This window comes from Saccopteryx bilineata, chromosome 6, assembly GCF_036850765.1.
Source record: "Saccopteryx bilineata isolate mSacBil1 chromosome 6, mSacBil1_pri_phased_curated, whole genome shotgun sequence".
NCBI classification, from domain to species: Eukaryota; Metazoa; Chordata; class Mammalia; order Chiroptera; family Emballonuridae; genus Saccopteryx; species Saccopteryx bilineata.
In genome coordinates, this window is record NC_089495.1 from 162,066,340 (window position 1) to 162,090,735 (window position 24,396).

At 47.7% G+C, this 24,396-nt stretch overlaps 2 protein-coding genes across 2 annotated transcripts in view; both read right to left on the reverse strand.

The window, feature by feature from the left end:
• The window catches only part of LOC136308474 (protein CD300H-like), an 11,115-nt gene extending 8,037 nt beyond the window's left edge, over positions 1–3,078 (reverse strand). Inside the window, exon 1 of the mRNA XM_066235831.1 lies at positions 2,852–3,078. Coding sequence (XP_066091928.1) covers positions 2,852–2,891 — 40 coding nt within the window. The 5' untranslated portion in view covers positions 2,892–3,078. The remainder of the gene's footprint in view (positions 1–2,851) is intronic.
• Positions 3,079–9,298: 6,220 nt separating this feature from the next.
• Positions 9,299–17,561, reverse strand: LOC136309412 (CMRF35-like molecule 5). Its single transcript, XM_066237565.1, has 4 exons — positions 17,483–17,561; positions 14,534–14,866; positions 12,504–12,654; positions 9,299–10,912 (listed from the first exon to the last, which is right to left on the reverse strand). Exons 1-4 carry the CDS (start codon positions 17,520–17,522, stop codon positions 10,765–10,767), a joined length of 672 nt encoding a protein of 223 aa, XP_066093662.1. The 5' UTR covers positions 17,523–17,561; the 3' UTR covers positions 9,299–10,764.
• Positions 17,562–24,396: the final 6,835 nt, after the last annotated feature.

The following is a 24,396-nucleotide window of genomic DNA, read 5'->3' on the forward strand; positions in this document are numbered from 1 at the left end:
ATGGTTTTGGCAAAAGACCAAACTTCTGAAAAAGAATTGTGCATATAACCTATCTACCTATCACCTACCTATCTGTCTATCTGTCCATCTTATCATCTATCCACACATCCATCCATCCTTTCCTCCCTCCCTTTCTCTTCCCTCCCTCCATCCACCCATCCAGCCATTCAGGCAATCAATACAGGGTCCTCCGGTTATGACCGTCTCAACTTACAATGTTTCAAGTTTACGGCACTCATTCTTCACAAAAGCTTTAAAAAAATTGAGACATGAGTGTTTTGGCTTACATCATTAGCGTCGTACTTACTGACTATATGGGCAAACTAGTTTGGTTGTGTGCAGCAGAAGAATACGCAGTAACACAGCATATGAGAGAGGGAGTTGGCATTCCCCAGTGTGCTTACCTATGCCATTTTGGACTATTAAAAACACAAATGTTCCATTTCTGTTAAGCTTGGGCAGTGGTTCTCAAAGTGCGCACTGGCACTCCCTAGAAGATTTCCGGGTCCACCCTGTGGTATTCCAGAGAAATATGTGCTTGTTGGGGACCAAAAAACGAACAGGGTTTTTTGGAGTTTAGATTTTTGGGAGATAGAGGTGTGGGGAATTGGCTATAAGCTGACAGTCTGCCCAATCCCCACCTCACTTGCCTGATTAGGTTGCAAAAGGCTGTCAAGCTGTGGTGCTGGATTGTTTACACTACCCCCCATGTTCCCTGGAAAGACTAGAGGCAAGTTTCTTCTATCCTTTGTTTGGTGTAAAGTTAAGATGATATGTGTGGTGGGGGTTTTCAGTACTCAACACAATTAAGAATAAAAAGAGGAATTCTTCAATGTATTGACGAGGAAATGAGAGTTTGCCTTTCTAATATATGCCCAAACATTGAAGAAATCACTAGGACTCATCAGGCTCATGTTTCTCATAAACTCAAGAATGAAAAAACAACATATTTGTGCTGGGACCTGCCAAATTTACTAAATCTTACTAAGAATATATTTATATATATAAAAAGATAACTTTTTGTCATTTAAAAATTTTTAACCCCTCTTTTTTTACGAATTCTAAAAAGCATAACTCAAAAAATGTAACATAAAAATGTTTTTTAATCTCAGAATAAATTTAATTTTGTCATATTTATTTTGTTTAATTACCATAATAGCACTCTTGGACTTGATATTTTTTCTTTAATATTTGACTTAATTATTATAACATATTTCTCAGAAATTTGTATATAGTGTGCCTCCAATTATTTGTAGGATTTTAAATGCGCCCTGACTTCAAAAAGTTTGAGAACCACTGGGCTAGGGTGTGTTTCGATTTACACCAAAATTTAGGTTACTCACTTTAATAGAACAGAACTATGTTGTAACCGAAGAACCACCTGTATATTGTCATCCACAGATTGTAAGACTTTTGCTATATTTTATGCTAAAATAAAAAGAAAAGCCATAACTTTTACTTCTTCATTTTCATTATCTTGCATTTTCTCACTTTATTTTTCGGCGAGAGAGCTCAAACGGCCCACTCACCTATATTCTACCTCAGAACACTGTCCCCCCTCCCACCAATAATTCCTTAAAGCAGTGGTTCTCAACCAGGGGTGAACCACCCTCACCGGGGACATTTGACATATTTGAAGACAGTTCTGGTTGTCACAATGTGTGTGTGTGTGTGGGGGGGGGTCGTTACTGGCATCTAGTGAGCAGAGGCCAAGGATGCTGCTGAATAAACATCCTACAGTGCATGGGATAGGTCCCACAACACAGTCATACAGCCCCGATGTCAACAGTGCTGAGGTGGAGGAGCCTTGCTCCAGGAAACAAAATGGCTCAACCTGGGGCAGAGGGGTGGGGGAGGTTGGGAGCCTGGGCAGCTGCTCTGAATCCTCAGTGCATTTGCTGCTCTTCAAGGCTCTACCTCTAGGGGTGCTGTTCTCTCCATTTCTTGAAGGGGAGGCTGTGGCTTCCGGGACAGAACTCTGACTCAGCCTACTCTTTAATTTGTTTAAGTCTCACCCTTGAAGATCTGGGAGCCTTTTTCTCTGGTTTCGATGGCAAAACACTGTGAGGGACATTCTGAGTCACAGCCACAGCCTTCCTCTATTCTGACACTCCTCCAGACCCTGACACGGAGCAAGCACAAGCTTCTACCCCACCCAACCCCCAGAGTAAGCTCCCTACCCACCAGGGCCTCAGAAAGAAACATTGGCTTTCCTCTTCCACCATCATTTATGGAAACTCTCAAACCAGGACTGGCCACAAGTTCCCAGCTATCTCACCTTCCAAAGACCCATCACGCAGAACCTGTGGGGCCAGCCCGGACCTGCTGAGAGGTATAGGGCCACATGGTGGGGATGACTCAGCGTCTTGGGACACATAGACAGGCAGGCGTAGTAGAAATTGACATCGTATTATAAAAAGATCAATAATCCTGGAAGTAAAGTACTTCAGTTTGAATCTCAGCTGTGCCTCCCTGAGTTTCAGTCTCTTGTTTCAATAATGATTGCAATAAGAATCAGATCATGGGGAATCAGATAATAGTGATCAGTACGATAAGGACAAGTTCTCTGCTCCCCTGCCCCCATTCTCTGGAGTATTCGGATTTTAATCGTTACAGTCATCATGATTAAAATGCCTAGATTTCTTTTGGGCCTTGTATATGCTCATGGTATGGAAAGCATTGTCCCTTTAGCCCTCATCCTCTCCCAGGAGGAATTAGGCTGCGCTAGACTTTCATGCTCACACCTCCTCCCTTTTCGCACATGTTCTTGTTTCTCCCCTTCCCATCACCACCCTCTTCTCGCCCTGACCCACCAGAACAGCCTTCCCACGTCCAAGCCCATCCTGCTCACCTGGGACCCAGAGAAGCAGCAGGGCCCACAGCAGCCACATGGCCCTGTCCCTCTGGGTGACCTCTGCAGCCGCAGCCGGCCTGGGGCTGCAGGCTCCTCGCCGAGGGTCTGCTCACCGGTCCCCCTCCTCGGCTTCTCTCTGTGCGCCTCTGCTTCTTCCTCGGCCTCTGCTGGGTTCTGTTCTCTCACCTGCTCTGAAAATGTGGGAAACAAGGGGTTCTGGGCAGTATGTGGCCAGTGGGAAACAGTGCCAAAAATTTGAATATGCAGTTCCTGTTTCTCTTCCCTAATAAGCTGGCAGGCCTGCTGCCTTCCTCTAAGTCATAGCAGGGCCCCGACCAGGCAGGGTTCATTTCCATCCATGGTCTCTGAGCAAGTCCTGCCCTTTATGTGTGAGTGGCTCATTTCCTGTGGCCAACGTGAGCGGTCCCGTGCAGAACAGGCGTGTCTGGGCCTTCTCTGGTCAAGGCCAGCTATTTATAGGGCCCAGTGAATAATATTATTAATATGACATAGGAAATAATACTATTGGTCGTACATACATCGTTAGGTCCAACAAGTCCTAGTCAACAGGCCTAATCCTGTTCAATAGAAGTTTCTTTACCTCCCTCTGTGAAACCAACAACCCTCCAAGCAGTACCACTTTTCTCATCGCGGCCCATAGACATTGGGGGTTTCTAAACTGGGTCGTAAATGGCATTTTACGACCATGCACTTAGGGCCATGCACTAAGATCGCCCACAGAGTACTCTTAAATAAGACTTCTTGATGAATTAATGACTACTCAGCCCATGCCGACACATAACTGTGCTGTCATGCCTATGGTAGTTTTTAACTTTGGGGGCTGCTTGATTCACCTACGGCCATCAAAGGCCCTGACGCAGACAAGCTTAATGAAGCCGGACTTGACCTTATGCTACACACAACATACCTTACAACCGAGAAAGCGAACTTTCTGAAACAAGGAAATGCCCTTGTTCTGAAATATTAAGAATTTCAAGGTGGCGACAAGTGTCACACCCAGCATGAGGTCTTTCTAAGTGCAGGGCCCAGTGTGCTGCAGGTGGTGTGCCCCGGGAGCAGCCCTGTCTCTGGGTGAGACAGTCAGTGAGGCTGGGTCTGCCCTGAGGGGCTCTGCCCTTTGGAGGCCCCAGCTCCTGGTCTGTCCTCATGAGACCCCAGAGGCCTTGAGTGCTTTTCTGTCTCGGTCACATGCCCCTGACCAGTCTCCACTGCTCTGGCATCAGAGAAAACTTGACAAACCTTACATTTAACCCCGGGTGGTAGAATGAGAAGCTGAGTCTCGTGGGTGGCAATGTTGCGGTATATTGAATGATAACTCAGGTGTCCCTGGCCAGGAATATAACCAGTGCCCTGAGACAGCTGTGGCATAAAGGTAGACATAAATCTGAAATGCTTCATCCAAGAACGATTCATGTGAGTAGAAAGCTCTTCAGCTCCAGGTTCTGTTGTCAAACAGCTTCCCTTAGTTGGATGTCTCAGTAAACATATTTCTTGCTTGTTCATTTTGTGCTGCACGACAAGCACAAATGTGTTTCATATTTTCTGGGGTTTTGTGCATGTGTATGTGCGTGCGCATGTGTATGCAACCCCTCTTCTCCGTGATAGGGTCATTTCCTGCACAGCGTGTTAAGCAATTGCTCACAGCTGGCAGCTCCAGGAAGAAAGAAGTTTGCTAGAAGCAGAGGCTCTTTCAGGCCACTTGCTTCTGTCACTTATGTTGGACCACTCCCCCTAATTTAAACTTTTTAAGGTTTGCAACATGAAAAAGTATAAAAATTCATATCTATATTGTGACCTGTGATGGTGTAGTGAATAAAGCGTCAACCTGGAATGCTGAGTTCACCGGTTTGAAACCCTGGGCTTGCCTGGTCAGGGCACATATGAGAGTTGATGCTTCCTGCTCCTCACTCCCTTCTCTCTCTCCCAGATTAGATGAATTAAAAAACAAAAAAGAACAAAAGAAAATCATATCCATATTCTTTTATTTTAAGATTTTTAAAAAGATTTTATTTATTCATTATAGAGAGGAGAGAGAGAGAGAGAGAGAGAGAAGGGGGGAGGAGCAGGAAGCATCAACTCCCATATGTGCCTTGATCAGGAAAGCCCAGGGTTTTGAACCGGCAACCTCAGTGTTTCCAGGTTGACGCTTTATCCACTGCGCCACCACAGGTCAGGCCATATCCATATTCTGTGCAGTCTTTTTTCTATTACTTTTTGTAACATTTTGTCTAAAGTTATTAATTTCTTTTCTGCCTGAACAGGCGATGGCACAATGGATAGAGCCTGGGATGCACAGGACCCAGGTTCAAAACCCTGATGTTGCCAGCTTGAGTGTGGGCTCATCTGGCTTGAGCACAGACTCACCAGCTTGAGTATGGGATCATAGACATGACTTCATGGTCGCTGACTTGAAGCCCAAAGTCACTGGCTTAAGTCCAAGGTCGCTGGCTCGAGCAAGGGGTCACTGGCTCAGCTACAGCCCCCCTGGTCAAGGCACATATGAGAAAGCAGTCAATGAGCAACTAAAGTGCTGCAACAAAGAATTGATGCTTCTCATCTCTCTCCCTTCCTGTCTATCTGTCCCTATCTGTCCCTCTCTCTGTCTCTCTTGCAAAAAAAAAAAAAAAAGTTATTTTCTTTTCAACATGACCTTGAAAGAAAATGATTCCTCCAAAATGATTTTTGAGGTACAACTAAAAGTTTGTCACTTTTTAGCTGTGTGATCCTCGATGAGTCACGTGATTACCTTCAACTCAGGATTCAGACTCGCCCCCTCCTTCCCAGTTCATCCCGTCAGGATGCAGGTGGCCATAGGTTACGACGTGTGTCTGTGTCCTTTGAAGACATTCTATGCATTTGCGTGTCTGTGAGAGAGTGTGAGAGTGTTCTTTCCCCTTTGCAAGGAACAGGAGCACATTATGGGCATTGTGCTGCTTTGTGCTGCTGCTTGCCTGTTTTCATTTACTGTATTTTTAACATCACTCCATGTCAATACCTGTACATCTTTGTTTTTAATGGCTTCATAATATTACATGAGATGTGCACATTATGATTTGTTTCATTCTTTCCCTCTCAATGGGCATTTACGTTGTTTCCAGTATTTTGCAACTACCTGAAATGCTGTAATGAATAACTTTGCATGTGACTTGATATACGTTTGTAATATACCTACAAGATAACTTGCTATAAATAAAACAGCTGGGTCTGTGCATTTTCTAATTTTGATGGATGTTACCAAAGAGGTTAGAAAAAGTTCTGCTCTGGTCTACATGTGTTAATAAATGCAATGTTGGATATCTTCAATTTTTGTGTGTGTATTTTTCTGATGTTGGAAACAGGGAAGCAGTCAGACAGACTCCCGCATGCACCCGACCGGGATCCACCCGGCATGCCCACCAGGGGGTGATGCTCTGCCCATCTGGGGCATTGCTCTGTTGCAACCAGAGCCATTCTAGCGCCTGAGGCAGAGGCTATAGAGCCATCCTCAGCACCTGGGCCAACTTTGCTCCAATGGAGCCTCGGGTGCGGGAGGGGAAGAGAGAGACAGAGAGGAAGGAGAGGGGGAGGGGTGGAGAAGCAGATGGGCACTTCTCCTGTGTGCCCTGGCCGGGAATCAAACCCAGGACTCCTGCACGCCAGGCCAACGCTCTACCACTGAGCAAACCGGCCAGGGCGATATCTTCAATTTTTTATCTTTACCGGTCTGATCGTAGACTTGACCTCCTGATCAAACATGACCTGGACCCAGATGGAAGACGTTGTAGCAGGTGCAGGGGATGAAGGAGAGAGAGCAGAGGAAGGAGCAATAGACTGCAAATAAGAGCATTGCCAAGCTGGTAGTTCTGTGCATGCTGAGGACAGACAGGCCACCCCTGCTCCAGCTCCCAGCCCCTCCTAGCCGTGTCTCTTCTCCGTACTAGGCTTTGGCAAATACCAAATTTTATTTTTTTTAAAAAAGGAAGTAGTACCTTTAATAGCTTAGGGATTGAAAGAATACAAGAAAAAGGCAAGTAAAAGCATACATCACAAGAGGAAATGCCCAAAGAAACATAGGTTAATATAAATAGTTCTATTTGTTCTCAAGGAAATGATGGACAATGGAATTTATCTTTAAAATAATAAATCGAGCGTAGTACAAAGTATAGAGGTGAAAAGCAGGCAGGCAGATCACAGGAAAGAAATGAGCAGAACAGAAAGAGATGGCATCATTGGGGAGAAAGAACAAGGGAATAAACACATAACCCTATGACAGACATGAGTGAAACACACAGATGTGGCTGGTGGCAATGATGTTCAGTGACATTGAAATGAAGCCAATCTAAAAACATTAGGAGAGGAGGACATAGGTACAGGAGACAGAGGAAGGACATCCCACAAACGAAACTGGCTGTTTCCTAAGAAGAGGGAAAACAAGCCTAAAGTAAGACTAATTGAACTGAATTTTAAATTATCCTGAAATAAAGACATCTTTCAATCTGCACTGGAAACCCACACAGTGCCCTGGGAGGCGGGGGGTGGGGTGGAGGTCCTACTGATACACACCTAGAATATTCTGAAGTTATAGGACTTCCAGGATAAAGATAGAACCAAATGGACTCATATCAGAAAAGATAACAAATCAGAAGATGTTGCATATATGGAGAAAAGAGGCTGGTCTCAGATGTAACAATAGCTCTGCATCCCAGAAGACACAAAGGAAAATCTACATGTTCCCAGAAAAGATAGGACGTTCTGGGAACTTTATACCCAGAATTGTTTTGGGTTTTTTTTTTGTTTTTGTGGGGTTTTTTTTTGTATTTTTCTGAAGCTGGAAACAGGGAGAGACAGTCAGACAGACTCCCGCATGCGCCCGACCGGGATCCACCCGGCAGGCCCAGCAGGGGCGACGCTCTGCCCAGCAGGGGGCGATGCTCTGCCCATCTGGGGCATCGCTCTGTCACGATCAGAGCCACTCTAGCGCCTGGGGCAGAGGCCAAGGAGCCATCCCCAGCGCCCGGGCCATCTTTGCTCCAATGGAGCCTTGGCTGCGGGAGGGGAAGAGAGAGACAGAGAGGAAGGGGGGGGGAGGTGGAGAAGCAAATGGGTGCTTCTCCTATGTGCCCTGGCCGGGAATCGAACCCGGGTCCCCCGCACACCAGGCCGACGCTCTACCGCTGAGCCAACCGGCCAGGGCCCAGAATTGTTGTTTTTGGTGATGAATACTCTCGTGCATGTAAGAACACATGAAATACAGCAACTAAGAGCCATTGAAAAATAGAAAAATAATGTCATGATGAAATTTTGCCAGAAAAAAAATAAATCAAATAATGAAAAAAGAGAAGCTATGGTGAACAGTGAAAATATATATATATTTTTTTTTTTTTTTTTTTTTTGACAGAGACAGAGAGAGGGACAGATAAGGACAGACAGACAGGAATGGAGAGAGATGAGAAGCATCAATCATTAGTTTTTCGTTGCAACAGCTTAGTTGTTCATTGATTGCTCTCTCATATGTGCCTTGACTGTGGGGCTTAAGTAGACCGAGTAACCCCTTGCTCGAGCCAGCAACCTTGGGTCCAAGCTGGTGAGCTTTGCTCAAACCAGATGAGCCTGTGCTCAAGCTGGCAACCTCGGGGTCTCAAACCTGGGTCCTCCGCATCTCAGTCCAACGCTCTATCCACTGCGCCACTGCCTGGCCAGGCAGTGAATATATTTAAAAATAGAAAAAAGACCAGCCCTGGCCAATTGGCTCAGCAGTAGAGCATCAGCCTGGCATGTGGAAGTCCCAGGTTCAATTCCCTGCCAGGGCACACAGGAGAAGCACCCATCTGCTTCTCCACCCTTTCCCCTCTCCTTCCTCTCTATCTCTCCCTTCCCCTCCCGCAGCCAAGGCTCTGTTGGAGATAAACTGGCCCAGGCGCTGAGGATGACTCCATGACCTCCACTTCAGGTGCTAGAATGGCTCCAGTTGCAACGAAGCAACGCCCCAGATGGGCAGAGCATTGTCCCCTGGTGGGCATGCTGGGTGAATCCGGGTCGGGCACATGTCTGTCTGTCTGTCTGACCTGTCTGACTACACCCCTTGTCCCACTTCTCACTTTGGAAAAATACAAAAAAAAGAAAAAAGACCCAACTACCATGGGAAATATTTACAGAAGAGAATATAAATATCATCAATGCAGAAAGTAGTTATATTGGAACAGCGAGATAAGATGTCTTGCCACACAATTAATTAGCCAAAGTAGGGAGTCTTTAATTAACCGTCTGCGCAGACCGTGTGGAGACCTAAGTCGCTCAAATCAATGCTGTGGGGAACACAGTTTGGGGCTAGCTTTTAAAGGGAAAATTACATACTGACTGAGGAATGGGGAGGAGAGGAAGCATAGCAGTAAAACAAAGCAGTGAAACAAGCTTTTTTACAATGTTTATTTATAGGGTCAAACATTCTGAGAACACCCGCTATTTCACAAACTAGCCCAAGGCCACAGTCTGGGAAACCAGCCTCAAGGCCAAGAATAAGGAGACTTTTCAGAAAAAGTAAATTCTGCTAGAAGCCTCTTTGCTTTAGAGAAAGTAAGTTTTGCCAAAAATTATTCATGTTAAGAGCCTTTCTTTTCCACACTTCAGTACTACACGAACAATACCAGTGCTGGGAAGAGGAGGGTGAGCGAAGGGTAAGAAGCCGAAGTCCTCACTGTGTGCAGCACAGAGTCAACAGGTAGATTAAATGTGCTGCTGAAAATGAGACACTCTGGGAGGACTCGGGGCCTAAGCAGAGTGCAGAGGGTGTCCCACTGAGAACAGCTGGGCATGGGAGTCAAGGTCTAAGCAGGCTGAGCAGGGTCCTCTACAAGTGAGACCTCGCCTCGCCTTGTCCTACACTGTCCCTCCTGGCCTGGGTTTGTGCTGTTTTCCCTGCCCTGGTTGTCTCTTTGCTCTAGTGGCCTCCCTGGCTGGTCTTGAAGCTGCCAGACGTTAAAGTCTGGGGAGGAACTTGAGAGAAGGAATACAGTTGTCTTTTGGTCTTTAGGAGGCAGAACCCTGGTGTCCTGCTCCAACCTCCACAATTAACCACCAAAAAAGTTTACATCCTGCTGGGAGCAGTCCCTGTCCAGGCTCTTGAAAGGAAGGTGATGCCGCCGGGCTCATCCCTCCTCAGCCTCCCCTAGCTCACAGCTGCAGGTCTGATCAATAAATCACAGGCCACGTCTCCACAACGCATGGGCATCTCTCTGTGACACCAAACGCAGAGTGGGAGCCACACTGACTACTCCCCAAAGAAGTAAGAACATCTGTTATGGTGACAATGAAAAGACGTGATGTCAATTTCAACATCAGACGTGCATGTCCAGAAGGTGAGGGATGGAACTGTCACCAGAGCTTCCTTCCCATCGAGTGACAAAACTGCAGCAGGACAAGGGTTCCAGAATCTACTGTTGACTTGTGCACTCAGGTCTTCACGGCTCGTGGGCACATGGTCAGTGGATGGTCAGTGTGTCCATTCAAGGGGCAAGAATGGTGAAACCCATTACTGGCGGGAGCCCTGAACCACGTGGGTGCAAACAAGTCCATTACTGGGGCCTCGGGCTCACAGACCACAGGTCAGAAACGGCCTCCAAGGACTTGGGTTTCAGGGGAAGGGTCTTTCCTCCTGCATTTCCGTTTCTTTCCTGCTGCACTGCGGCCTCCGGACAGAGGAAGGACAGGGGTTGTGCAGAGAAGAGGACACCAGAGCGAGTCCCAGAGGCCCCGGCATCACAGCTGTGGGTTCCCAGGGATTGGGATATTGCCCCCTGAGCAGGACCTATGCTGCCACAGTCCTTGCTGACCACGGTCACTTCAAAATAGAAAGTTGTTTTTCTTCTGTTTGAGGTTCTTTCTTTGAGACAAGACATCGATGAACATGGGGGCTACTGGTTCTCAGAGTGGGGCTGAGTGTGCTTCCCCCCAGAGCTCCTCTGAGGCCTGTTCACCCAGAGGACAGCACTGAGCATGCTCAGGAGCAGGGGCACCTTCAGGAAGACCAGGAGCAGAAAGTGGACGTTGATGAGCAAGGACCTGAGGAAGAGACATGATGACAGAAAGAAGCTGCCACCAGGACCCTTCTTCCCAGCTCTACCTCTGCCCAGGTGGTGGGTTCTAATAACCTCTGTGACAGCAAGCCCTGGGCCAAACATGACGTGGCCTCCAGTCCTCCCCAAACTCTTTCCTCATTTCTTACTATCTCACCCTTGCTGCTCTACTGGGAAGAAAATGACTGGTGGTCTTAGAAGAAGAAGAGATTAGGACACAGGTACACACAAAGGGGAAACTGTGGGCTGACTCAGGAAGAAGACGGCTGTCCACAAGCTTAGGACAGAGGCCTTAGAAGAAACCAACCCTGCCGACACCTTGATCTCAATCCCAAGGCTATCAGAAGTGTCTAGAAATAGATGCCTGTTGTTTGAGCCTGTGGCACTTTATTACGGCAGCCTGAGCTGATGAATACACGGGTTGTCTCTTATTCAAAAGTATTCACAGGTATTTGTGGAGTAAATTCATCAATCAACTAATTACATTGACTTTATTTGGTTTACTAATTATCCTTCAGTTATCAGTGCCTGGAGGGCAGACACCTTGGTTATTTTGTTCATCCTCGTATCCCTTGTGTTCTCTAGATGCGGAGTGCTCAATAGTGGACTAAATGAAGGAATTATCCATGTAATGCTGATCAAAATGCTAATTGGCAGTTATTCTGGCTTTGGTTCATAAAATAAGGAAGCCCCTAGTTATTGCTTATTAAACGCAGTTTGGTAGAAAGAAATTCTCAAAACAGAGGGCAAATGGGAGAAGGGATAAAGGGGTTCTTGGGGAAAGATTAGCATGTCCCATGGGATTCTGGGGGAAGGCCCAGCAATAGGCCATCACAGCAGAGCTAGAAACAGAGACAACAGGGCCAAGGAGGGTGGAGAAAGGAGACGAAAGGGGCCTCTCAGCTTCCAGAAAGCCCCTCTAGCTGCCTGGCTGGGCAGGGCTCCAGGAAACATGCGCGAGGCTCAGTTTCTTCCCCTGTAAGATGGAAACATGCGTATCTGCCCATCTTTCCTCAGGAGACAGTTGTCAGCAGAGTCAAAACATAAACAGAGCGATGGACAGGAAAGGCCTTCATGAGCTCCAGGTGCTCTGTAGACACCAGGCACTCAGTATCACTGTTGTTGCCATAACAATAACTAGAGAAATGGGACTTCCCCAGGCCCTTTCTGTTCTCCCAGCATTGGGACCAAGCCTCTTTGTGAGCCCATGACCCCGGTGCCCACACACCCTGGTTATGCTCTCTGCCCTGACTGCCTGCTCATCCATCTTCCACACTCTGAACTCCATGGGGGACACTCCATGTCATGTGACCAGAGCTCAACACAGGGCCAGTAACATAGAACTTAACTCAGTAACAGCGGGATGGACGAATGAATGAACCAGCAGACCTGCAGAGTGCACTGAGCTGCAGGATGCAGGATAGGGGATGGGGGTCGCCAAGGACACTGTGCACCTGAGAGCAAGAGGGAAGGGCCCCTGGCATCCTGGCTGGGACCTGGGACTACAAAGTGTCCCCACATTGGAAGAATTTTAGACAAGTGGGCCACAGGGAACAGCTGCATCTGAGCTGACTTACCTGCCATTGGAATGGTGGCTGGTCACAGTCAGGGAGCCTGTAGTGTCTTCTGAGGAGACTGGCACTGTGATCATATTGGTGGCAGAGTTAATGGTGGTGGTGAAGGTGACGTTGGGGTTGGAGTTAACGGCAGTGGTGGTCAACACTCTAGCTGTTGCGTGGCATAAAGAACAGATTTCATTCTACTCTGCCTGCTAACTCACCAGCAGCCCTGTGTGTGGCTCTCAGCCTGAGAAAAGTATGGGCTGCCCTGGCCTGAGGAGCCTTGCACAGACCTTTGGGAGCAGTGTTTAGCCTGGAGCACTCCATTGCCTCTAGGTGGTTCAGAGCATCAGAGCAGCTGGGTCTGGATACAGGCCCAAGAGGTCATTAAGCAGGCCCTGGGAGGGTGAGGGGACACAGATTGCCTCAGGTCAAGGACAGCTGGGGTTCAGCTAAACCAGGGGTCGGGAAACTTTTTGGCTGAGATAGCCATGAACTCCACATATTTTAAAATGTAATTCTGTGAGAGCCCTACAACGACCCGTGTACATTAGGCATTATCCAATAAAAATTTAGTGTTGTCCGGAGGACAGCTGTGATTGGCTCCAGCCACCCGCAACCATGAACATGAGCGGTAGGAAAATAAATGGATTGTAATACATGAGAATGTTTTATATTTTTAACGTTATTTTTTTTTTATTATTAATGATTTGTCCGCGAGCCAGAGGCAGCCATCAAAAAGCCACATCTGGCTCACGAGCCATAGGTTCCTGACCCCTGAGCTAAACTCAAACATGCTTGTGGCATAAGGCAGGGCTTTGGCCAATGCCTCCCCCAGCTTATTTACTCAGCAAGGACAAGAGCAGAATGGAGGTTTGTCTGGTGCTAACATACCCAAGATCCGTGACTTCTAAGGTCAGGACCAGCCCTGAACAAATCACAATGTTCAGGAAGAACCTTTACTTTGCACAAGTTAACCAGTTTCTACAGTTAGGGGAGCTCCTTCTCAGGAGGGTTTTCAGGACCCATGACCGTGGGTTTCCCATCGGTCATTTCCCTTTCTCCTTTCTGTCTAGGAGGTCTTCTCTTCAGTCAGATTGGCTGCCCTCTAGGGCCAGGGACATTTGCCTTCTTCGGTCATCCTATCCACACCAACCCCCTCCCCAACACCCCAGCATATGCCTTCTCTCCTCCTCCCTCTGCATTCTTCAGTGCTTCCTATTCCACTCTACCTCACACTGACAACTTCCATTCAGCAGTTGTAACGGTCCTTCCAGGTTCTCAGTGAAGTGGGGACTGTGTGGATGTGTTCCCCCTCCCACCATGAGTATCCCTTGGGCTGGTGCTGGCTGTCTGAGGGTCAGTAGCAGCAGAACCCAACAGATAAGCTTGTTCAAACCAAGATACTCCCCGGGGTGTCTGAATTCTGGGAGTTAGAAAGAGAGCGTCATTAAGCTCAGAGGCATAAATGGCTCATGATGGAATTTCAGGAATCAAATGCAACCTTTTGACTGTGGAAGCCTTTACAGACCACCGGAATTGAACCATAGCACCTCGACTGGGCTGGGCCTCCTTCCCCCGGAGGTCAGATATGGAACAAGAGATGGGAACTGCAGCTATGAGTCCCAGCCCCAAACTCCACAAAGAACAGGAACACCTAGGAACCAGAGGTTCCAGGAAATCATTGGCAGAAATTGGGGTCTATGGGTCCCACAGAAGAGGGTCCCTTTGATCTATGGGCTAAAACAGGGAATATCACCCATTCTCTCTGAGAAAAAGACTCAGACACAGGGCTTTGCAGAGAAAAATAAATATACCCAGAAAACCTTGGTCCCATCCTGGAGGAGGCCCTGGGAGCCACAGGAAATCTAAGGGAAGCCCTGCCCCTCCCAACCCCGAGTGACCAGTCGGGGTTCCATGAGACCTCAGGACTTGACCACCTGCTGTGACAGATCACTCTGAGTGAGCTCAGTCACTGGAGAGGGGACCACAGGGACCACGACAGAGCAGGCTCTGAAGAGACACAGCCACACACACAGTACTCTTACCTGGGCCAATGGTCACATTTACTTGGGTCCCAAGGTCAGCTCCAGTTCTCTCAATCCCACACCTGTAGACGTCTGCATCCTCTTGCCTCAGCTTCTCCATGGTCACGGTGAACACGCGGCTTCTCTGATCGTCCCTGATGGACACACGGTCCTTCTTCACCTCCACCTCTGTCCCAGTGGTTTTAACAAGAATCTTGCAGTTACTCCACTCAGCTCCTTTACACCACCACTTCCTGTAGGTCTCCCACCTTGGGTCATAGTGACACTGCACGGTCAGCGAGCCTCGCTCCAGGCCACTCACTTCTTCTGGACCTGTGATTTCATATGATGAGCCTGGAAAACACAAGTTCATGTACCTCTCACCCCCAACCCGAGGGCAGGGCCTCAGCCTCCTGCACTGTGAAGAGCTCCAATCAGTCCAAGGGCCTGATGCATGGAACAGAGTCGAGGTAGGAACACACCTTCCACAGCACAGACCTTTTGTCTTTCAAATGTCCAAAGGGTCAGAGCCACCACAAAGATCTCCTAAGGGCACAGCTGTAGATCTCACAGGAACCAGTGAGGACACCGAGCAGTAACAGCTTCTGGCAACTCCCTCCCTCCCCACCTCTGTGGCCCATAAATCTCCGTATTTCCAGCAACATCCTCTTGCAACATCTCTGTGTGACTCTGGTCTCCTGAGAGAAAAGAGTGGAGGGCCCATTTCACAGGAGTGTGAGTGCTGCCTGACCCCTGCTGATGATCTCCAGTGATGACCTCTTCATTAAATTGTCATAAATTTCAGTTCCAGACTTCCTAGTATAAGTTATCTTATAAGATAAAAGCACCTACACTATGACCTCTTGTGTCTTGTAAGATTTTTCTTAAACTTAAGCAATAGTGAAAAAGATGAGAAACTGACAAGCCTTACTAGGTCCCTCTTCAACAAACACCCTTCACGGACAACGCTACCCTGTGCTGTATTTTCCATGTAATCTTCTTCCTGAAGGCACTCTGAGAAAATGAAGTAATATAAGAGAGACATCCCTCAGAAATTCTATATGAACCAGTGCCGACCCATTCGCAAAAATGCTAGACTCTGATGATTTATTTGCTGCCAATCACCACTAGGTGTGAGTGTTGCAAAGAGTGTCTGAGATGAGCCTGGAAGCACTTTAGAACACGTGATTCCAACGATTACAAACATGTATTTAAAAGCACATGGAGAACATCAACAAAAACTGAACATTACAGGGATTGTCATCAAACAGGTCTCTAAAAGTTTCCAAGGATTGAAATCTTCAAGTGTGTTCTCTGAGTACAATTCAACTAAGTTAGAAACCAATAACAAAAACATTCTAAAACATTTTAATATGCTCAGAATTTTAAAAAATACACTTCTTAAATAACCAATGGGTTAAGAAAGCATTACAATAAATATATTTAAATCTTTTAATTGAATGAAAAGAAAAACACTACAAATCCAAACATTTGAAATATAGCTTAAAGAGTAAAACAGTCCTATTCAAGACAACCCCCTAGTCCTCAGAATCTGTGAACATGTTACCTTACTCAGCAAACGGGATTTTGCAGATGTGAGTAGGTTAAGACCTAGAGATGGTGACGCAGACAGACCCAGCGCAATCCAGTCCCGAGAGTGCTGTTCTTCCGGTTCCTCGGTCGCTCACCTGGGAAGAGTAACCATGTGGTCCTGCCCCCCTAGATTCTGTTTTCTCAGAGCATCAAGTGCCAGCTGTTTCCCAGGGACCTGACATTCACCCAGAAATAGACACCTTGTAACTTCTGTTCTTCCCTCCCTGTGACAGCACTCCACATGTCCTCATTATCGCACTGACCACACTGGACAACAGTCTGGTCTTTGCATTGTCTGGAGCAAAAACTGAGGCCGGCTGACAAGTAGGGGAGCCACAGTCCCTAGAGCCCACCCACCCTGGCTTTGCTGTCTGTGTCCTCACTGGACTCTGAGTGCTTTAGTGGACAGCTCTCAGCTCTAGCTACAAGTCAGCACCAGCGGTGGAGGCTTAGAAACAGCTCAGACCTCCGAGCTCACCTCAGAAGCTTAGAAACAACTCAGAATCCCGAGCTCACTTCAGAAGCTTAGAAACAGCTCAGACCCCCGAGCTCACCTCAGAAGCTTAGAAACAGCTCAGACCCCCGAGCTCACCTTAGAAGCTTAGAAACAGCTCAGACCCCCGAGCTCACCCCAGAAGCTGGGTCTGAGCTGTAACCTGAGCATCTGTGCTTGTGAAGGGTTCTCTGTAGGATCCACTCCTTAGTTCGTCATCTGTTTATGTAGCACAGCTGGGGTGGGAGAGGGAAGAGACAGTCCTAAAGGGGGCATTCCTCTTTAGTGGGGTTTATTGTTTGTTTCCCAGCAGCTGACAGAGAACATGTGAGATGAAGAAACTTGATTTCCATTTCAAGAAAATGTGTCTGATTCCTGGCCGGTTGGCTCAGCAGTAGAGCATTGGGTTTGATTCTTGGTCAGTGCACACAGGAGAAGCGACCATCTGCTTTTCCGCTCCTTTCCCTCCTCCTTCTCTTTCTTTCTCTCCTTTCCACCTGTAGCCATGGTTCGAATTTCTCGAGCATGTTGGGCTTGGGCACTGAGGATGGCTTCATGACATTGCCTCTGGTACTAAAAATAGCTCTGGTGCTGAGCAATGGAGCAGTAGCCCCTGATGGGTAGAGCATCACCTGGTAAGGAGGTTGCTCAGTGGATCCCAGCAGGGGCAAATAAAAGAATCTCTCTAAATCCTCACCTCTCATTTAATAAAAAAATATAAAATAAATAAATAAATAAATAAATAAATAAATAAATAAATAAAGTGACTGGATGATGAACCAGCCCTTCCATTAACCCTGATGTGTCCCATTCCCCCAGGACAGACCCTCTCTCTACTGCCCAGCCTCAGTCACTCCACCTCCTGAAGCCCGAGCTCCACTCACCTGGGATGATGAGAAGAAGCAGCGGCAGGAGCAGCCACATGGTCCTGCCTGCCTGGGTCTCTCCCTGGTGACCATTAAATGCCAGCATCCTCCAGGGGCTTGAACAGAGCCCAGAGACAACCTGCCTACGATTTGTCAAAATCATTGAGTTTTGGTGCTCTCATCTACTTCCCTTAGTTTTCTGTCTTTATTTACTTCCTAATTTTATTAAGGCGGAGACAAGCTGTGTCATCCTAACAAGTGTGTGACTGATGTGTTTGTCTTCAGTGATTTGGGGAAGCCCTAATCGGGTGTGACGGGCTGAGTGGGGACTGTCCTCAGCACAGGGCAGGATGAGCAGCATGCCGCAGAGGGGAGTTGAGAGCAAGGTCCCATTTGGTGATGGAGACGTGCTGGATTGGCACATTGGGAAGGACACAGTGCTCAGGGCTGGCACCCAGGCTGGCTGGAGAAACAGCCGCATTCTCAACCTCTCTCCAGGCAGCCCCACTGTGGTGCATCTCAGACCCCTTACATGCTCTGGGCCATTGTCCCTCCCTAAGCCTGACCCCCATTCCTCCCTCAGGACAGCTTTTTCCCAGGTCCTCAGTCACTTTGAAGCAGACACCTTTCCCCTTCAGCCTCATTTTATCCCAGATGTTTTCTTCCCCAATTCTTTGAATATTTCTTGGCTGTGGGCTCTTGACAAACTCCCTGTGCCAGGGACACTGCTTATTCTAAAGGCCTCCTAAGTGACATTTCCTCACCTGTTCTCTTCCTTTAGAAGTTCTCTCCCTCCTTCTCTACCACCTGTTCCCTCTTTTTCTCCCTCTCAGAATCAATTCTGTCGTCCTTTTTTAAGAAATGTATTTCCAGCTGCTGGCAGGCAGAGGGAAGCCTTTGACTCAAGGTGTGCGGTACTTAGACTGTATCCCTAACCCCCAGTCTGGCCCTCTGTATGGCCCTGCACATGTTCCTGGAGGGCTCCCAGAAACTGGAAAAGCAACTTTTATCCAGAAAGCAGTGAGGTTCTAAAGTCCTCTGGTGTGACCGTGGGGGGATTTGCACTGTAGTCAGGAGGGGAGGGAGAGACACAGGACAACAGGTCAGGTCATCTCACCTGCAGGGACCTTTGTCTAGAGTGGGTCGTGGCCTCTGCCCATAAACAAGAATGTGGAGTCCACAGTATGTGGTGAATCAGACGTCCTTCAGCGGTAGATGATTCCAGTCTTGAGTCATGTCACCAAGGGAAACAGAAACCACCTTTCTCCGGACATTGTGACATGTGTACAGTGTTAAGAAGTAAAAGTGATGGTGTCTCCACTTTTCTGCACGTGAGGAAATGTGCCCGTCCAGGAGCAGCCTGATTCTAGCGCCCGACCTGCCGAGTCCAGGCCTTCGGTTTTCTGAGACGTCACGGGCTGCTCCATGGAAGCCTGACAGCTGTTTTCCATAAAATGTGTGAAACATCGAATTAGCCTTAAGGCTGGAGAGACTGGACAAGATTTTCGTCCATTGTAGCTTATTCACGCCGAGAGATTTCTGAGTATTTTCCCCGCAGTTTGTGGACAATTTGGGTAAATTATGAAATGAGCAAAGGTTCTTGGAGCACCAGGTGGAATTTGACCCAATGAAAGTTCAAAAATGCATTTGGGGAAGAGAGACAGGAGTTCACCACCCCGTCAGCCCTGCCTGTCGGGATCACTGATCGCTCCCCAGGGGTTGGCGCAGTCTCCTGCAGCTTGGAGTGGTATCAGTCATTGGATAGGTAAAAATTATTATTTCAGAAGAAAACTATTTCAGGCCTATTCACTCATCTCTAATGTTTGTTTGCTTGTTACATCATAAAATAAAAAATATATATCCATATTTGTGATTTCTTTTTCTGCCTTTTGAGAGTTTTTAGTATTGTGTTTTTGCACTCTCTTCCATCCCTTAGAAGACAGGGGAAACCCATTACTGGCGGGGACCCTGAACCACGTGGGTGCAAACTAGTCCTTTATCAGGACTGCAGGCTCACCGGCCCCAGGTCAGAAACGGCCTCCAAGGACTTGGGCCCCAGAGGAAAGGTCTTTCCTCCTGCATTTCTGTTTGTATTTCCTGCTGTACTGCGGCCTCCGGACAGAGGAAGAACAGGGGTTGTGCAGAGAAGGTGACACCAGAGCGAATCCCAAAGGCCCAGGCATCACAGCTGTGGGTTCCCAGGGATTGGGATATTGTTCCCTGAGCAGGGCCTACGCTGCCTCTAGAACCACAGGCCTTGCTGGCCACAGACTTTTATTATCACTTCATAATAAAAGTTGTTTTTTTTTTTCTGTTTGAGGTTCTTTCTTTCAGACAAGACATCAATGAACATGGGGCTAGTGCTTCTAAGAGTGGGGCTGAGTGTGCTTCCCCCAGAGCTCCTCTGAGGCCTGTTCATCCAGAGGACAGCACCGAGCATGCTCAGGAGTAGGGAACCTCCAGAAAGACCAGGAACAGGAAGTGGACGCTGCTGAGCAAGGACCTGAGGGAGGGACATGATGACAGAAAGGAGCTGCCACCAGGACCCTTCTTCCCAGCTCTACCTCTGCCCAGGTGTCGTGTTCTAATAACCTCTGTGACAGCAAACCCTGTGCCAAACTCCCCCCCAAGCTCTCTTTCCTCATTTCTTACTATCTCACCCTTGCTGCTCTACTGGGAAGGAAATGACCTGGGTTCTTAGAAGAAGAAGAGACTAGGACACAGACACTCACAAAGGGGAAACTGTGGGCTGACTCAGGAAGAAGACGGCTGTCCACAAGCTTAGGACAGAGGCCTTAGAAGAAACCGACCCTGCTGACACCTTGATCTCAGTCCCAAGGCTGTCAGAAGTGTCTAGAAATAGATGCCTGTTGTTTGAGCCTGTGGTACTTTATTAGGGCAGCCTGAGCTGATGAATACACGGGTTGTCTCTTATTCAACAGTAATGACAGATATTTGTGGAATAAATTCATCAATCAATTAATTACATTGACTCTATTTGGTTCACTAATTATCCCTCAGTTATAAGTGTCTGGAGGGCAGACACCTTGATTATTTTGTTCATCCTCATAATCCCTGTGTTTTCTAAATGAAGGAGTGCTCAATAGTGGCCTAAAAGTATTATTTATTCATTTTGTGCTGATCAAAACCCTAATTGGTAGTTATTCTGGTTTTGGCTCATAAAATAAGGAAGCCCCTTGCTATTTCTTATTAAAAGCAGTTTGGGCCTGACCAGGCAGTGGTGCAGTGGATAGAGCACTGGACTGGGCTGCAGAAGACCCAGGTTCGAGACCCTGAAGCCGCCTGCTTGAGCGCGGGCTCATCTGGTTTGAGCAAAGCTCACCAGCTTGGACCCAACGTCACTGGCTCGAGTAAGTGTTTACTCATCTGCTGTAGCCCCATGTTCAAGGCACATATGAGAAAGCAACCAATGAACAACTAAGTGCCACAAAGAAAAACTGATGATTGATGTTCCTCATCTCTCTGTGTTCCTGTCTGTCTGTCCCTATCTATCCCTCTCTCTGACTCTCGCTCTGCTCTGTAAAAAATAAATAAATAAAAATAAAAGAAGTTTGGTAGAAAGAAACTCTCAAATCACAGGGCAATGGGAGAGGGGATAAAAGGGTTCTTGGGGGAAGATTGGAATGTTGTTGGTCAAATAAGTTTTTAAATATGACATATATGATATGTTTGCTCACTTTGGGTGTGGGAGACAGGCTGTAAGCTGGCAAAGTTATTATAGCCTAAAGCTTAGTTTTAAAACTTAGCTTTCCCCACACCCTTGACTGTTGCATGATAGATGGTGGTGCACTCTCATGAGGAATCCCATTTATGCCTCAGATAAGTGACTTTGTATCAGAGACTTCCTTATTTGTATATTGGATTAAAGGTTTTGATTTCTACACTATAAAATGGAGACAGACCAGGAGCTTGCTCACACAGTTCCTGCTATCACCATTGCAGGGGCCTCCCTGATCCCTTGCCCTTCATGGGAAAAGCTGGTTTTCTGCTTTTCCCTTGTCTTCTCTTGTGGCTTGCCTGTCTTGGTGAGACACCAATAAACAGGATGGCCCACCATCCTCCGACTCCGCCATTTCTTTACCGTCTTCCTGAATCCAGTGGGAACCTGCATGTGAATGGCCACAATGGTGGCTCCTGTCCATACAAACGGCGTAGTTTGTGGCAGAATTCAGAGATAGGTATGCGGCCTTCACCCTTGAGGGGTAGGGTAGAGGACGGGTTGTTGTTCTGGCTCCCCAATGGTTGTCCTTTTAGGGGCCGTGGGCTGCATGCTTTTCACTCAAGAGGAAACCAGCTTCAGTATGAATTGCAAATCAAATGCAGAAAAGGCTGAAATTGGAGTGAGCACTGGAGAAGGAATTACGGGTTCACGAGTTGCAGTTTGCCCTGGAAGCTGAACGTTTGCACCGGCAGTTGTTGGAGAAACAACTGCCGATTCAAGAGCTCGAGTCTCAGCTTCCAGCCAAAAGCCAGCAACCACAGGAACCTAAACAGTCACCCAAGGAGCAGCAGCATCCATGCCGGTGGATTGGCTTTGAGTCAGTGGGAGCAGGCCCTTGCAACTCCTCTTCTGAGGATGAGAAGGCTCAGGCTGAAGCTACCATATACACACTGAGAGCCCGACCAGTGGTGGCCAAGAAGGTAAAAACTCAGCAGCAAAGAGTCCCTAAGGGGCAGCCACAGCCTCCTGCCCAGGTAATGGAATACTCTGTGGTCCGGCCCTATACCCAGGCAGAGCTGATGGAGATGGGGGCACAATTTAGGCAGAAACCTACTGAATCCCTGGTAGCCTGGTTACTATGATTATGGGACATAGGTGTGGGTGGCATCATGTTCTCCAGAACAGAGATGGAGAAATTGGCTGCCATTACCACACACTCTTTCTTGAGACAGCGTCTTCAGAACTGCCATGGCAACCCAGGAGACCATACCCTATTAGAATGGGTGATGGTCGCCATTCGTATGGTCTGGCAGAATGCTGGAAAATTGCCAGGGGCAATGAGTCAGGTGGCAGTGCTACAGTGAGTTAGTAAGGGTCCTTTGGGAACTAGGTATGAAGAATGCTGTTTTCAACCCTGAGTCCTGTGGGCCAGATGAGGAAGTGTTTACGGAAAAATGAGGGAATTTATCCTTGCTAGAGCCCCATCAGCCCTTTTTGGGTCACTTGTGGCTATCTTGGGCCCCTATGTGGGGCAGCCCATCAATGCAGTCACACAGATGGTAGCAGATTTGGGAGAGCTGGAGCCTGCTCGGGATCATAAAGCAGTGAGGGCTGCTGCCTATGTTGCCCCTCCCCCTCCCCACTAACAAGGGAAACGAGCCTGTAAAGGTTACCCAAACGCAGATGTGGGTAGACTTGATTGCGGCTGGAGCAGATAAGGGGAAATTGGATGGCCAGTCTAATAAAATTCCTTTGGAGCTTTAGCAGCAGCTTAAACCAGAACAGAAGTTCCAGCCACTGAGACGAAAGGCCCCAGCAGCCACCAATAAAACGTTTGGTGCGCAGGCAGCTCAGTTACAAGATTATATGATAGAGACAGCCGAAGGAGAGGAGAACTCCCATTGTACCAGTTTGAATAGGAAAAGGGCTGAGGGACCTGTCTAATGGGGATGGGCAGGGACCAAATGCCACACGTGGAACTGGCTATCCACTGGTCCCCTTCCAATGTGCAACAGGTGTTGGCCTTGGTGGATACAGGTGCAGAAAGTTCCCTCCTCTATGGGAACCCAGAGCAGTTTACTGGGACCCCAGTGGCCATTGACGGTTATGGGGGCCAAACTGTTCAAGTGAAACCAATAACTATTCCATTGCGGATAGGAAGACTACCTCCTAAGCAATATAAGGTGTATGTATCTCCTATTCCTGAATATATTTTGGGGGTAGATGTCTTATAAGGACTGTGATTGGAAACTACAGCTGAGGAGTTCCGGCTGCAGATCAGGGTTGTGAGGGCAGTGTTGCGGGACACGCATCACACTCCCCTTTGCAATTACCCATTCCTCGGCGTGTGACTAACACCAAGCAGTACCGCCTGCCAGGTGGTTATGAAGAAATCACAGTGACAATCCTCAAACTAGAAAAGGTGGGGATCATCCGGCCAGCGCACAGTCCTTACAACTCCCCAGCCTGGCCTGTGCGCAAACCAGATGGAACCTGGAGAATGACAGTATCAATAGATTACAGAGGACTTAATAAAGTTGTTCCCCCTTTGCACACTGCTGTTCCCTCGATAGGTAACATGATGGATCAGCTAAGCCATGAGTTGGGGACATACCACTTTGTGGCAGACTTGGCCAATGCCTTTTTCTCTATTGATATAGCTGCAGAGTCAAGACCAATTTGCCTTCAGTTGGGAAGGGAGATAATGGACCTTTACAGTGTTACCCCAGGGCTATCTGCATAGCCCCACCTTGTGCCATAGGCTGGTGGCTGCTGACCTGGCTAAATGGAAACAGCCGAGGCAGTTTGCATGTAACATTACATTGATGATATTATGCTAACTAGTAATTCTCGTCCAGAATTGGAGCAAGCAGTCCCTACCCTCCTATCTTATTTGAAAGCATGTGGCTAGGCAGTCAATGAGAACAAATTACAAAGACCTGGGTTATCTGTTAAATTCTTGGGAGTTGTCTAGTTGGGTAAGAAAAAAGTTATTTCTGACGCAGTTATAGATAAGATCCAAGAATACCCCAGGCCCACTACGGTAAAACAGTTACAGGAATTCTTAGGTTTGTTGGGGTATTGGGAGCATTTATACCCCATTTGGCTCAGATACTATGGCCCTTGTACAATCTTATTTGGAAGGAGATTCGTTGGGATTGGACTGAGCAGGTGCAAGGTTCATTTGCAGCAGCTAAGAGAGCTGTCAATGTGGCACAGGCCTTGAATGTGTTGATCCTGCCAGGCCCTG